Genomic DNA, 13,691 nt, shown 5'->3' with positions numbered 1-13,691 from the left:
CATCCAATTTCTGCATGGCTGTCAAATCAATTACCCAATCCCAATTACCATGAATGGGACTTTCTGCACAGGGATGCACAGAACATCCCATACATTGCAGTAAAAATAGAATAGTGCATGGGAGTGCAGTGGCAGCGAGTGCAAAAATGCCCATGGGTACAGTAGTAATGAGTGTAAAAATGCCCATGGGTGCAGTAGTAATTAGTGTAAAAATGCCCATGGGTGCAGTAGTAGCAAGTGTAAGAAATGCCCACTGTGCATTTAGGAGTGAGCACAATTGCATCCAGTCCAATTGCATCCATCCAGTCATCAGTGCATGGGAGGGGGTGGTGATAAGCTTCAGGAAAGAATAGGATCATGCACATTCAGGTGTGAGGGGAGCTAGCTTTGCATTCCTTTTATCCCCTAGCCTCAGGCATGTACTGGCCATCGGGACTACAGGGAGTTTCCCGGTGGGCCGATGGCTCAGTGGGCCACTCTGATGTAAGGGGGCTGGTGATGGGACACTCTGATGTAAGGGGGCTGGTGATGGGACACTCTGATGTAAAGGGGCTGGTGATGGGACACTCTGATGTAAAGGGGCTGGTGATGGGACACTCTGATGTAAAGGGGCTGGTGATGGGACACTCTGATGTAAAGGGGCTGGTGATGGGACACTCTGATGTAAGGGGGCTGGTGATGGGACACTCTGATGTAAGGGGGTGCTGATGGGACACTGATGTAAGGGGGCTGGTAATGGGACACTCTCATGTAAGTGGGCTGCTGATGGGACGCTCAAAATGTAAGTGGGCCGGTCTGGATGAAGTCCAGGGCCAAATTTCTGTCCCAGTCCAGCCCTGCCTAGCCTACAGCAAAGTGTATGCAGCGTGCTTATGCGCTGTGGACATTTTCCATCATGATGGTGGCCGCACACACATGCATACATAGAGCTTCTGTAATGTCTGGGCACTTGTTTGGAGTAACACATTACACAACAAGTGGCCATCTGTATGCCTCAAAACATTTGTTGTGGATCGTGTACAATGATCTAAGTCGGGCACAACACAAACCAAGTTTTGATATAACGCACAATTCCAGCGTGATGTCATACAAACCGGCCAGCTGGATTCTGTCAATGTAAAGAAAACAATATCCACTGCTGAAATATAAATAATATTTTAATTTTTTTCTTAGAAAACAAGAAGAAAAAAAAAATGCACTTGCTTAATGCTCGCCATATCAGATTGCTCACTAGTCAGGTTAAATAAGTACACTGAAATATATATATTTTTCTTTTTTCCATGAACTGAATGTACAGAAGCAATTTCAATAACAAACATCTAGGATTTAGTAATAAATTAGTACTTGAAGGCAATTTCGTTCCGTCAGTCGTTTTTTTTTTCTCTTGAGCATGTGTAAAAGCACCAAAACATGGTAAATATTTTAATAAAACAGGAACAAAAAATGAAATATATGGAGATCCCTTGGGGAGTATAAGTAACGCACACCACCGCCGCTTTCATATGCACGACCAGGACACTTAAATTGACAGTTTGTGAAGGTTGTCAAAAGTCAGTGTGGTTTGCTTATGTATGGTTACACTGGGGGTTTTGTCAGACTTGGAGGGGGGTTTTGTTCCAGATATTTTAAAGTGCACCTATAGTTGCTTACAAGGACCTGTGAAAAATAAAGCTTTTGCAGCAGTGGCGAGGAGCTGTGAGATCACCTACATCTCCAATCACCAGAAGCTGGCCCAAAATATGTTATTTTTTTTTTTTTTTTGTACATTTTTGGTAAAAGCTTTATATTTTTACAGGTTTTTAAAAGTAATACAGTAGGTATTTGGGGGATAAAGAGTGTCAGTAAAGAAAACCTTTTTTTTTATTCTTGGATGTGTACTGGAGGAGGTATAAAAAGTTCAAAAAATCTCATCTGAAGGACTTTTTGAAACATTTAATAATTGAGAGAAATGCTGTCAACACATTTTGGGTACAAAAGCCTCTCCTTTCAGGAAGTGAGCTGTGTTTAAAAAAAAAAAAAAAAACGGCAACAGAATGCACTAAGAGAGGCTTGATGAAGACCAACGTCTCTGCGTGACCCCAAAGGTAGCCAACCAAGTCTCACCCATGGGCGTCAACTGCTCAAACGTTGAACTTTTTAACCCTAAAATGCATTGGCTGTATTCATTGCTCTTAAGCATTAAAAGGTTTCAAAAATTCCATCAAGTGAGATGAACTAGTACAAGAATTGACCACCCTATGGTAGCGAGGTATCAGCCTAGGACTGGAATAGGGTTCACCTATACTTTTATTTCAACCACGCCTCTGCTTCTTTGAAGGAAAAAAAAATCACTTTATGGTAGATTCTTGGGAACCAACTTTAACTTCTGTCAGTCCAGCTCACACATCAGGCCTTTTTATTTATTTTTTAAGGAAGGTCTGCTTTAAACCCATCATGGGAGAAATATGGAGACTGCTGAGGCTCTTCTTAAAGGAGTTCAGATTGGCTGATCTTTCAACAGAGCTAATCTGACCAAAGTTTATGTTTTTAGCCATGTGAGCAGTACTGCGGGGAACCTCAAGTAGCATTTGATCCAAAAATATTTTTGCTACTCATTACTCTTTTTTTTTTTTTTTTTATCTATTTCAAGACTGTTAAAGTGGTAATAAGCCCCAAAACAAAATGTATTATATCACAGTTTGCCAATTCTTAGCTGGGGTGGCTGCAGTTCTTTTTTTTTTATGTTTTTTTTTCTTTATTTTCTTCTGGTGATCAAGCCAGTACTGTGAACAAGTCTACTTTGCCGAAATGTGTTCGCATGTTTTATTGTCACTCCTGTATCTACAATAGAGTCTCAGAAGAGTATTTCTGGAGTTGCCGGCTCTTCCTACTACTTGTTTGTATCCAGAGATTGGAGGACACTTTTGGAGCCAGGGCATCCATGTTTATATTTCATTCATTTATTCCAGGGTGTGTTTCCTTTGAGAGCTCTGCTTTGTCTCCATTGCTTGTCCTGATCAAGCTAGTAAGTCTGTTTTTTAGATTCCTAAAGGAGTCAGGTAAAGACTTGAGACAAACCATTTAAAAGCCGAGTTCCAGGAATGGCTTTTCTGCATGGTAACATTGCTTCAACTTGGACCAGCGTAACCATGTATATTTTATACTTGTGGAAGTGGAGAGTCACTGTCGTAGTCCCTGCTACTATATTGATCTCCTCTTTCTCCAGGGTCCTGTGCCAAGTGGCTTCCCAGTTGTATAGTGTTCAAGGTGGGAAGGTACGTGTGCGTCATTGGCATCCTTCACAGAACGCCTTGCCATTTTCTCAGAGACTATAAAGCGTTCTGTGATTGGGCGAGGTGGAGATCATGACACTGCCTTTCCAGTCCATCCAAAAAGAGAATGCCTTACATTGAAAAATGCAAGATGTTCTGTGAATGACTGTCTTACTGAACAAGCGACCCACTATGTACTCCTCTGCGTACCAAGACAGGAAATGTGTTACTGGTCAGATCACGAGGTGAAAATAAATGAAACCCCGCCCCAAAAAAACTGCAGAGTCCATATTTAAGTATTGATAAGCTGCAGTACATTGCAATTTTGTGTCTGGGTTTAATACCACTTTAATGAATATATCTTCATTGCAACTATGTATTAATGATTACAAACAATTCCATCCATTTTTTTTAATACTGTAACAGCCATGCTGACGTAAAAATAAAAAGTTTAATAAAATGTGCCCAATGCAAATGAGGTGTTAGAACATCACATATCCTGCTCCCTGCGAGGAAGTAAACCCCCCTGATGGGTTTTACTTCCTCTGTTTCCCTGCAAAGGTAAAGCATAATGGGCTACTATACATCGCATAGTAGCCCATTATGTGTCACTTAGCTGACAAAGGAGCCAGCGATGTCACTGCTGTCCCCTCTTCCACGAAGCGTCCTTCTTCCTTCCGGGTATCGTCGCTCCAGCGCTGTGATTGGCCGGAGGCGTGATGACGTCACTTCTGTGCATGCCACTAACGTCACGATCGCCGTTAGCAGCGGCACACTCAGTACGCCTGCATGCTGCTGTCTAGCAGCGGTGCCCGTCTTTTGCACGGTTTAGGAGATATTTCTTGCACCTACAGGTAAGCCTTAATCTAGGCTTACCTGTAGGTAAAAGTGGTCTGTAAGGGTTTACAACCACTTTAAGGCCCCTTTCACATGAGAGATCCAGTCATGTCTGCCTGTTTATTTTTCTGGCAGGCACAATTGGACCCTCCCTCCTCCTCTATGGGCAGTAGTATGTAAACACTCCCAGAAGTGTAGAATTAATTTGATTTTTCCCAGTAGCGGCCTATCCACAAGTAAAGAGTGATCACCTATGTGGGGAATAGCAGAGGTGAACCTTAAACATCTTTGATGCAGGGGTCCTGTTTTTAAACTTTTTTCTTTAAGTTGCTTTAAAGACTTAGATCTGTTAACAGTTTTATTTTTTACAGTGAATATTACATTTGCTTTAGTAAGCAGAATTGCCTCTTAAAAGAAGTATGGCCGAAGCTTTTCTGGCCATGCTTCTCTTGTGGGTTACAGGAGTGCACTTACTTCTGCTCTGTCACCCAGAGTCAACCGATAGCGGTATTATGTTAAATTAGCATTATGATCACTGGGAACAATGCACATAGAGATAACTTAAAGGTTCATTGTTGTCAGTGGTTGTTTATCTGAGAGGCATACGTTGCTCAAGGATCCCCTAGCAACCTCTGGAGGAACCTTAAGTCGGCCATAGATGGTTCAAATCTCAGCCAGTTCAGCGGGAACCAGACAAAATTAGATTCATGTACGGGCAAGATGAATGTACCCAAGTTGATTGATCAATCATCTTGGGTACAACCAGCCTGCCAGATTTTACATGGCACAGCAGGGACAGCTTCCCCCACCAGGAGAACATTATAGATCAGCGGGAGGGATTCCCATCAACACCGACTGTGTTGAAGGGCTGATTGATTTTTTTTTTCCTGCAAAAGAAAATCGCTCCATCTATGGCCAGCTTTATCTGAGAGGCATACATTGTTCTTTGCTCCCCTAGCAACCTCTGGAGGAACCTTAGAGGGTTCATGGAACCCTGGTTAAGAACAGCTGCCCTAGATAGTAAAATGGAGAGGGTCTGCGATTGGTGACTTTTTCTTAGCAGTTTCAGTTTTCACTGCAGTTTGCAGCCTGCAGGTGTATGTTCAAGATCACCGACTTCCATCACAAAATAGCTAGCTGCCTGTGTCCTGAAGGCAGATGCATTTTAAATATCACACTAAGAAGCAAAAAAAAAAAAAGGAAAAAAAAAAAAGAGGTGCTCTCATCCTGAGAAAGGATAGTTCATATGACTAAATCTTTTTACTTTGTTTCACCTTTAAAGACAGAAGGGGCAACCCTCTCCCAAATAGAATTCATATGTTTGCATCTGAAAATTCAGCTCCTAAGCACACTTATTTTACTTAGAACCCCTCATGCAGGTGCTGTCCCCTTTGTGACAGTGGGTACCTCCTCCGGGGGTTTATATCTCTGGGTCCAAAATCTTTTCCGCCACTAGCTGCACCTAAGCAGTAATTTCCTATAAATCTAAATAAGGGGCCATGTTACTGCTGCAGAAGTATGGATCCATTAAGGTATATATGGAAATATTGTACAGGAACAGTCAGTACCATGGAGGATCACAGACCCGGGTATGGAAGTACGCTGCCAAGCATGGGTAGTCAAGAAAGAATCCTGCTGTTGACGATTTCTTATGAAAATGCTAGTTCCTTGGCTGCCATGCTAGTGCCATGGCTTCAGCTATTCACTGATAGGAACAAGTATAGAAATTAATAATTTTAGACTTTTCTGATGACAAATGACACCATGCTTGTTCCGGGTCTGTGACTCAAAGCTGTGATACCAGACATGGCCAAGCAACAAGCACTTTTTTTTCTATCTTTGAAGTGAGCCAGCAATGGCAGGCCTAGTACTTCACTTACGTATGACAAGATTCCTTTAAGAGGTTTGTTAACCCAGAAATTATATTTCCATTTTTGGAAACGGTCTACTCCACCATGGAGTCTTGCTCCTACAGCAGCTCTCTCTGCTAGCAGTTGAAGGTGGGCAAAGCAGGAAACATCAGTTAAGAGATCTTGCCAGTCTCGAGTCTACCGGTATTGCAAGATGGTGGGCGATTCAAACCAAGTTTTGGGTGGACTTACCCTTAAAGCATATCTAAATCCAAAAATGAAAAAAATTATATAATGCAGCTTAGTCTTTCAATGTGGTAGTAGCATTCATTATTCACCTCCTGTGAAATGGAAAGAAAGCACAGACATCCTTATCTATCTTGTTTAAATTAACACCCCTATCAATCCACCATGTAACAGATGAACAAAGGCAGACACAATTAATGTCCAGACTATGACTATCATGCCCCCTTCAATAAATCCTTTGGAGAAATGACTGTAGCCTTGCCTTAAGGGGCAGAAAGTGTATTGTTCACAGGACTAATAGACAAAAGTAAAGGGTAAAAGTCTTAAAAAAAAAAAAAAAAGAAAAAAAAAAGAAATGCAGCCACTAAATCCAAGAACTGGTAAGCTACAATATATAATTTTTTTGTGTTTTTAATTTAGATACACTTTCAACATGAGAGAAAAGCTCCTCTAGACGCATGGAGGAAGGTGTGGTATTTAAGACGAGTGCAGCATTTAAGAACGTAATAAGTCAATCCTGGAAACAGTCACCAGTGTGGTCATAGAATTTCCACTTGAGGATTCTAAACCATCTTTAGCGTACCGACTTCAGTATACTGTAGGTATGTACCATGCATTATAAGTCTATTTAGCAGCCAGAAAGGTAGGTAGGTGTCATCTCCGGCCCATTAACTGTAATCCAAAAACAGATCAGCAGACGCAGTCCAAAGTTCAACAATAAATACTGTCAATCAAGCAGCTGTTGGTGCTGTACAGAAGGCCATACTATGTAGAGCATGGGATCTGTCGATCTGGCTGTAGAATGCATCCTGATTATCATATGGTGCCAAGCATGTTTGGAATGCCTTCTGAATGCAAGATGTCCCGAGCAATGTCCAACACATGAAACACAACAAATGTGCTCTGCCAATGAAAAGATGTGAATTCCCTTAAACTGAAATAAACATGAGATGTACAAAGCTGCAAATGAAGTTATTTGCAGTTTTATTTGAAGCATCCAGAGAAAAGGGGCCAGTGTGTTGTTGGCTTTGGGTGGTTGAGGATGTTCATGGATGATATGAAGAAAGCAGTAAAACCACTTGTACAAGGCAAGCTGAACTCTCAACGCTCACTTGTAAGGCTACAGCAGGTCAGGGAGGTGGCTGTAGACAGAGTCCAGGAGTTTTTGGCTTGCCTCCTGGCTCTTGACGCCGGCGATCTCGAAGAGGCGGTCCAGTTTATCCTCTGCCTGCGGTATCTCATCAATGACCTGCAGCTCCTCTGGACTCAGGATGGGCAGCAAGTCATCAAAGATGGGCTGCAGGTCACAAGGGTCCAAGCGGACCTGGCGCAGAACGGTGTCTTTCTTTTCTGTATCAGGCAGAGTAGAGACATTATACGGTAAGCTAGGATGACATGAATGTGTGTTCTGAATAAATATTTATTGTCAGCAAAAACAAATTCAACCAACCTTGGAATGCATCAGTAAACCTTAGCAGACATTTGGAAATCACACTGTGTTCCTTGGAACACATCTTACTTTGTTCATCTACTGGAGTATTTCAGGAGTCTATTTGTCAAGTCTTTTTCGTAGGATTACAGGGCAGCATCCTTATTACAAAGGTCGTTGACTTAAAGTGGTATTAAACCCAAAAACAAAAATTTAAATTTTTTGCAGCTTAATAGTTTTTATGTGGTGGCTGCATTAGTTTTCCTTTTTCTAAGTTTTTTTAAATTTTATTTGACCTGTTGATCCAAGCAAGGAACTTTTATATTTCAACTTCCTTTAACAGACCAAGCTGTCCAGCTAAAGTGGCAAGAGGATGGAGACAAACCATTTATCACTGAAGGGTGCTTACAATGGTCAGCTTCTCTTACTTTATGTAAATTCTTTATTACAAAAGGGGGGGGTTAGTTTCTGTAAGGCTTTGTGTACACTGCTGCTGGTAAACGGATGTTTAGGAGCAGTTGGGCGCTTTTTCAGCTGCCTCTGAACTCTACTCTAAACAGGTTAGTTTATATTTGTTTCTAAGCAGTCGAGTTTAGAAGCATTTTTTGGAAAGCAAAAAGATGCGTTCAGGGCGGATGTTCACAGGCATTTGAAAAACGCCAAACGCGTGTAACAGCTTGTAAAAACACATAAACGTGGTAATTCGCATTTATGCGCATTTTATTTCCAGTTTTTAACTGCTTGCCGACCAGCCATCATTTTACTGCAGCAGGTTGGCAGGTAGCTATACGTCTGCTCGTGGAATCGGGATAGCAGGTGCACGAGCTGCACATCAGGGGTGCCGATGGTCGTGGCCAACAGTCACAATGACCGCTGGCCATGAGCGATCGTGAGCACGAGAGGCAGAACAGGGATGTGTGTGTGTGTGTGTGTGTGTGTGTGTGTGTAAACACACAAATCCCTGTTCTGTGAGGCGTGACAAATTGTGAGTTGCTATTAGCTAGTAACCACAATCCGTCACTTCCTCTAGGTCAGTCCCCTCCAGTTAGAAACACACATAGGGAACAGTGTTAACCCCTTGATCGCCCATAGTGTTAACCCCTTCCTGCCAGTGACATTTTTACAGTAATCAGTGCATTTTTATAGCACTGATCGCTGTATAAATGGCAATGGTCCCAAAAATGTGTTGAAAGTGTCCGATGTATCCGCCATAATGTCGCAGTCCTGATAAAAATCGCAGATTGCCACCATTGCTAGTAAAAAAAAAAAAAAAAAAATACAAAAAATGCTATAAATCCATCCCCTATTTTGTAGACGCTATAACATTTGTGCAAACCAATCAATATACGCTTATTGCGATTTCTTTTTACCAAAAATATGTAGAAGAAAACATATTGCCTAAACCGAGAAAAAAATTTTATAGCAAAAAGTCCAAAATGTGTTTTTTTCAAAACTGATGCTTTTTTGTTTATAGCGCAAAATATAAAAAAAAAAAAGGTGATCAAATGCAGTCAAAAGAAAGCTCCATTCGTGGGGAAAAAAAAAAAAAAGACGTCAATTTTGTTTACGTGCAACGTCGCACGACCGCACAATTGTCAGTTAAAGCGACGCAGTGGCGAATCGCAAAAAATGGCCCGGTCATTCAGCAGCCAAATCTTTCGGGGGTGAAGCAGTTAATTTTTGGCTATTTAAAGAAGGAAAAAAACAAAAACGATTAAACGCTTCTTCTAAATGTAAAAGTGCCTAAATGCGGCATGTAAATGCAGCAAAACTGACAATTTTAAAAGTCGTTTACAACCTGTCAAGTTGAATTGTTCAGGCAAGGTGGTAAAACATCCCGTGTACATTAAGCCTAACTGCTTGAAAATTGTTAGCTCAAGTTTGGCTTTAATTTGTAAGTCAAGTTCATTTAAATCTACTAGTACATCTAAACACCACCCTCTCCACAGACTGACCACCAGAGTGTGGTCACCCTAACAGAGGAAGTTACTGGCTGGATCACTAGGTAAAATTAAGGGGAAAAAGCCTAAAAAAGAAAAATGAAAGCAACCACCACATTTAAGGATGGCTAAGCTGTACTTCATAAAAAAAATGTTTTGGGGTTTATTACTGCTTTAATCTATTTATTGCTACGGACGTAAGGCTTAGGTCAGTGGTAGTGTAGGGTTTTATACACACTGGGGTAGATTTACTAAAGCTGGTGCACACAGAATTTAGTGTAGCTGTGCATGGTAGCCAATCAGCCTCTATTTCAGCTTGTTCATTGAAGCTTTGGCACTAAAACCTGGAATCTGGTTGGTTTCTATGCAGAGATGCACCAGATTTTGCACTTTCCAGTTTTAGTAAATAACCCCCACTGTGTATCTTTATGCGGTCTTTCACAAGCTGTCGGATATCTGATAAAAGTGACTGGGAAGCTATACAGTCACCCGATCGCTGGGGGTATTCGAGGACAGGGTTGAGAACCACTGATCTAAAGCACTGCTGACTCTGGCTGCTAGCCTCGCAAGATTCTGGGTGAGATTTGGTGAAGTCACTACTGTGCTGCTCACTGTTCTCCTTGCTGGAGAGAAAGCTGTACCTGAGAATCTGCAGTGTGAGGGAATCTGCTTTGTCAGTTCTGTTGATCTATGCTTTCCGTGTTGCCCCTACTGCTTTTACAATAATCCTTTACCAGTCATCAGAACCCCAGTCATTTATGGGACAGTTCTAACTTGAGAAAACAAAGCTCTGCCTCTACTAACATAGTTGCCTCCATGCAGAAACACGGTGCATGGCAATTCAGTCATGGGGAATACGTCTGTTTCAGAGAGACTACAGGCAATACAGGTAATAAATCCTTTGCCCTCTGCTTGCTTTTTTTTCCCTCAGCTTCCACAGTTCAGGTTACCATTAAAGAGGAAGTAAAGGCTAAAAAAACAACACACCCTGTAAGGCAAAGGCATAATGAGCTAGTATGCATAGCATACTAGCTCATTAGGAATAACTTACCTGAAAACAAAGCCCCCGAAGTGGTCCTCCGTCTTCATGTCCGCCACTGCCATGGATCCCGGAGTGACTTCCGGGTCTCGCTGCTCCGGCGCTGTGATTCGCGATGACGTCACGCCTGCGCACGAGAGCCGACACTCGCGGCATATCCCTGCGATCTGCAGCCTGCCCAGTGCGCCTGCGCACTGCTGTCTACGGCGCATGCGCCGTAGACAGCGGTGGCCGTCTTCGGGTAAATATCTCCTAAACTGTATAGGTTTAGGAGATATTTCTTGGACCTACAGGTAAGCCTTAATCTAGGCTTACCTGTAGGTCAAAGTTGGTTGTAAGGGTTTACAACCACTTTAACAGTTGCATGACTATACAAATAATCTACTTCTTTGATATCTTTGTCTGCTCACTCCAGTAACCCTCAAACTCACAGGTAAACTGTATGCATGTGTTGCCCTGAATCCCAAGTCTAGCATATTCCTGTCCTCCCCACCTTTACATCCCCTCAATACCATGCCCTATCAAACCTATAGAGAGGAGCAGGCATTACTAAGTAAGATGCAAATGTGTCCTAGAGCTTTAACTTGGGGCAAATGCACACAAAATGGGGGAGAGATACAAGGTGTAGGTCTGGCCACTGGCCTGCAATACAACAGAAACAAGATACACCTGTGCTCAGATCCCAATAGCTTGTACATGCATATAACCTACCAGGTGCTAAAGGGGTGTGACCACATGTTAAAACTAAAAATACTGAATGAACCCTCTGCATACGACTATATAGCCACTCTAGCAAACAGTGCAATAACAAAAAAGGGCTATTTAGTTTACACATATTGCAACACATGTTTAAGCTGGCCAACTGCATCAAAGTAATCCCTTTTTGGCCAGTCTCACCCTGGTTTGCCACTACAAATGCTACTGTGAACCAGTGGCAGCTGGTGGGGGGGGCGGATAACAACCCCTCCCCCTCCCACTCGAACAGTCACCACCAAAGTTGCGACACTCCTATCACACCTCTCCTCTCTCGGCCTGTCTCCTTCTATACATAGAAATCCCCCCATCAGACATGTCTCCCTCTAGATGTGTGCTCTGATCACAGCCACTCCTACCTCTACCGATCAGATCCCAAAAGAAGTCTCAGCACACCCTGCACCGCACACCGCTGCCCCCATCATTCTTGCTGTGCTTGTAGCCATCCTCCTCTCCGTGGTTTGCTCTAAGACTCCCAACCTATCGGGTCTCAGGAGCTGCTTCCTGATTGGCCAGAAGAAACAGTGCTTAAAAAATAAATAAAATAAAAAACCCATTGGAATCCATGCATCCGACACCCTGGATGTAGATTAGGGGCCGGGCCCATGTATTAGGGGGGTGGTGTCCCTTATCCCCCTGCTGTGGATAATGCCAACATGAGGCAAGCAGACAAAATGGGGGACAGCTACAAGGTTTAGGTCTGGCCACTAACCTGCAATACAACAGAAACAAGATTACACCCCTTTAGCACCTGGTAGATTATATGCATGTACAAGCTAATGGGATCTGAGCACAGGTATAGCTTGTTTCTACAGTTCTAACTTGGACAGCATCACTGATAAAATTAGGAATGTCTACCTTTCCTATCCTCCACTGTCATTATGTTAATTATTATAGCAGTGTGGTATTTTTAAATTACAACGTAGAAAGGCCTACATCATTACCTTTGGTTATAAACGAGCCTGTTCTGCTAAGGGCAGAGGAGCCACTGGAGGTGGAGTCACAGCGAAGGAGAGGTTCAGACTCATCAGCGAAGAAGCCTTTACTCTTGTCGAGAGGGGAGGGGTCTGTAGGCGGTGCAGCTTGGTCAGGAGCCTTGAGGCAGGTATCAGGAGCTGGCATTGGCTGGGTGGAGCTCACCTGGAGAGTAAGCTTCTCATCTTCTATCTAAGGAGAGAAGAAAGAAATATCATGTAATGTTTCTTCTTTTTGAATTAGTCACACATGCCTATTTCAAATATTTCTCAGAAACGTTCTTTGAATATTTAGTACATTTGGACAAATGGATTTTAGTTAAGGGTCGACCGATTATCGCAATTGCTTCAATGGGTTGTACCTGGGTGATGCATGCAGCTTCACGCTTCACCCCGGTACTGTTCTTTAGAGGGGATGGTCAGCTTTCTTGTAACAACTGATGGGGTTCAGCAGCTGCTTGGCTGTTATTACAAGCAGCGGGAGGGGGGACCCTCCACCGCCAATATCGGTTGACACCTAATTTTAGTATTAAAATTCCACAATCACCTGAACATAGAATGTGACCTTTTCATCATTCACAACCTGTATATTATGAATTCTGGTTTGGTGCCCTATGTGAGTTGTGAAAGCCCTATGAATGAGTATGGCAGCCGATCGCTAAAGTGTGCACCAAAACTCACCAATTTCTTTTGACTTTCCATCTCACTGTTCTCCAACCATCAACTGCTAAAAATAATAATTGTAATAATTAGCAATGCTGTGGTCTCCCCAGGACCCAGGAAGGTCATGTGGGCTCTGCTTGAACCACAGATCTTGACTATTAGCAGGCATTATGACTGCCCCTTCTTAGCTTTGCTCCAGGATTAGGAGCTGCCGTTAGGTATGCATTACAGAGTCCCCTTAGCTAGTTAGGAGGCGAAGATAAAAGGACAACTGGCACAATAGGAGGAGATAGGAAAATAGGTAAGGTTAGGATATAGACTTAACGCCAACTTTAGGGAAAGCAGCTGTGAAACTATGCATGTGTCCAAAAAAAGCAGGAGTAGAACACACCTTCAAAACAACATTAAAAAGCTCCATCAAATGAAAAAATTCATCAAATTTTGTAAAAAATTGTATTAGCTGAGCTGTTTAGAACGTTATTACCTGCGTACAGCTTGTCTCATTTTCTGATTAGCAGATTTCCTAAACCAGACTCCAGTAAGAACTTGCTCATCCCTACCTTTGCATCACCGCTCTCTTTAATTAAAGTAAAAAGGAGTATCAGGAATTGTAAGTGGCGTCATAATGATTGCTCTACAAATCAGACTGGTTATTGGAGATTGAGTTTAAGGTTTAGGTCAAGGTTATGATCAGCATAGAGTGGTGTAA

General features: G+C 42.5%; 1 protein-coding gene across 1 annotated transcript in view; it reads right to left on the bottom strand.

Annotated features, from left to right (window-relative positions):
* Positions 1–1,139: 1,139 nt before the first annotated feature.
* The window catches only part of TNFRSF21 (TNF receptor superfamily member 21), a 169,869-nt gene continuing 157,317 nt past the window's right edge, over positions 1,140–13,691 (bottom strand). Inside the window, exons 5-6 of the mRNA XM_077488914.1 lie at positions 12,290–12,512; positions 1,140–7,534 (exon numbers count right to left, since the gene is read on the bottom strand). Of these exons, the coding sequence (XP_077345040.1) occupies positions 7,305–7,534; positions 12,290–12,512 (453 nt within the window). The 3' untranslated portion in view covers positions 1,140–7,304. The remainder of the gene's footprint in view (positions 7,535–12,289; positions 12,513–13,691) is intronic.

The sequence above is a fragment of the Lithobates pipiens genome, unplaced genomic scaffold, assembly GCF_037356315.1.
Source record: "Lithobates pipiens isolate NorthernLeopardFrog02 unplaced genomic scaffold, aLitPip1_a1.2 Scaffold_18, whole genome shotgun sequence".
In the NCBI taxonomy this organism is placed as follows: domain Eukaryota; kingdom Metazoa; phylum Chordata; class Amphibia; order Anura; family Ranidae; genus Lithobates; species Lithobates pipiens.
This window is presented reverse-complemented; position numbering and strand designations above follow the sequence as displayed.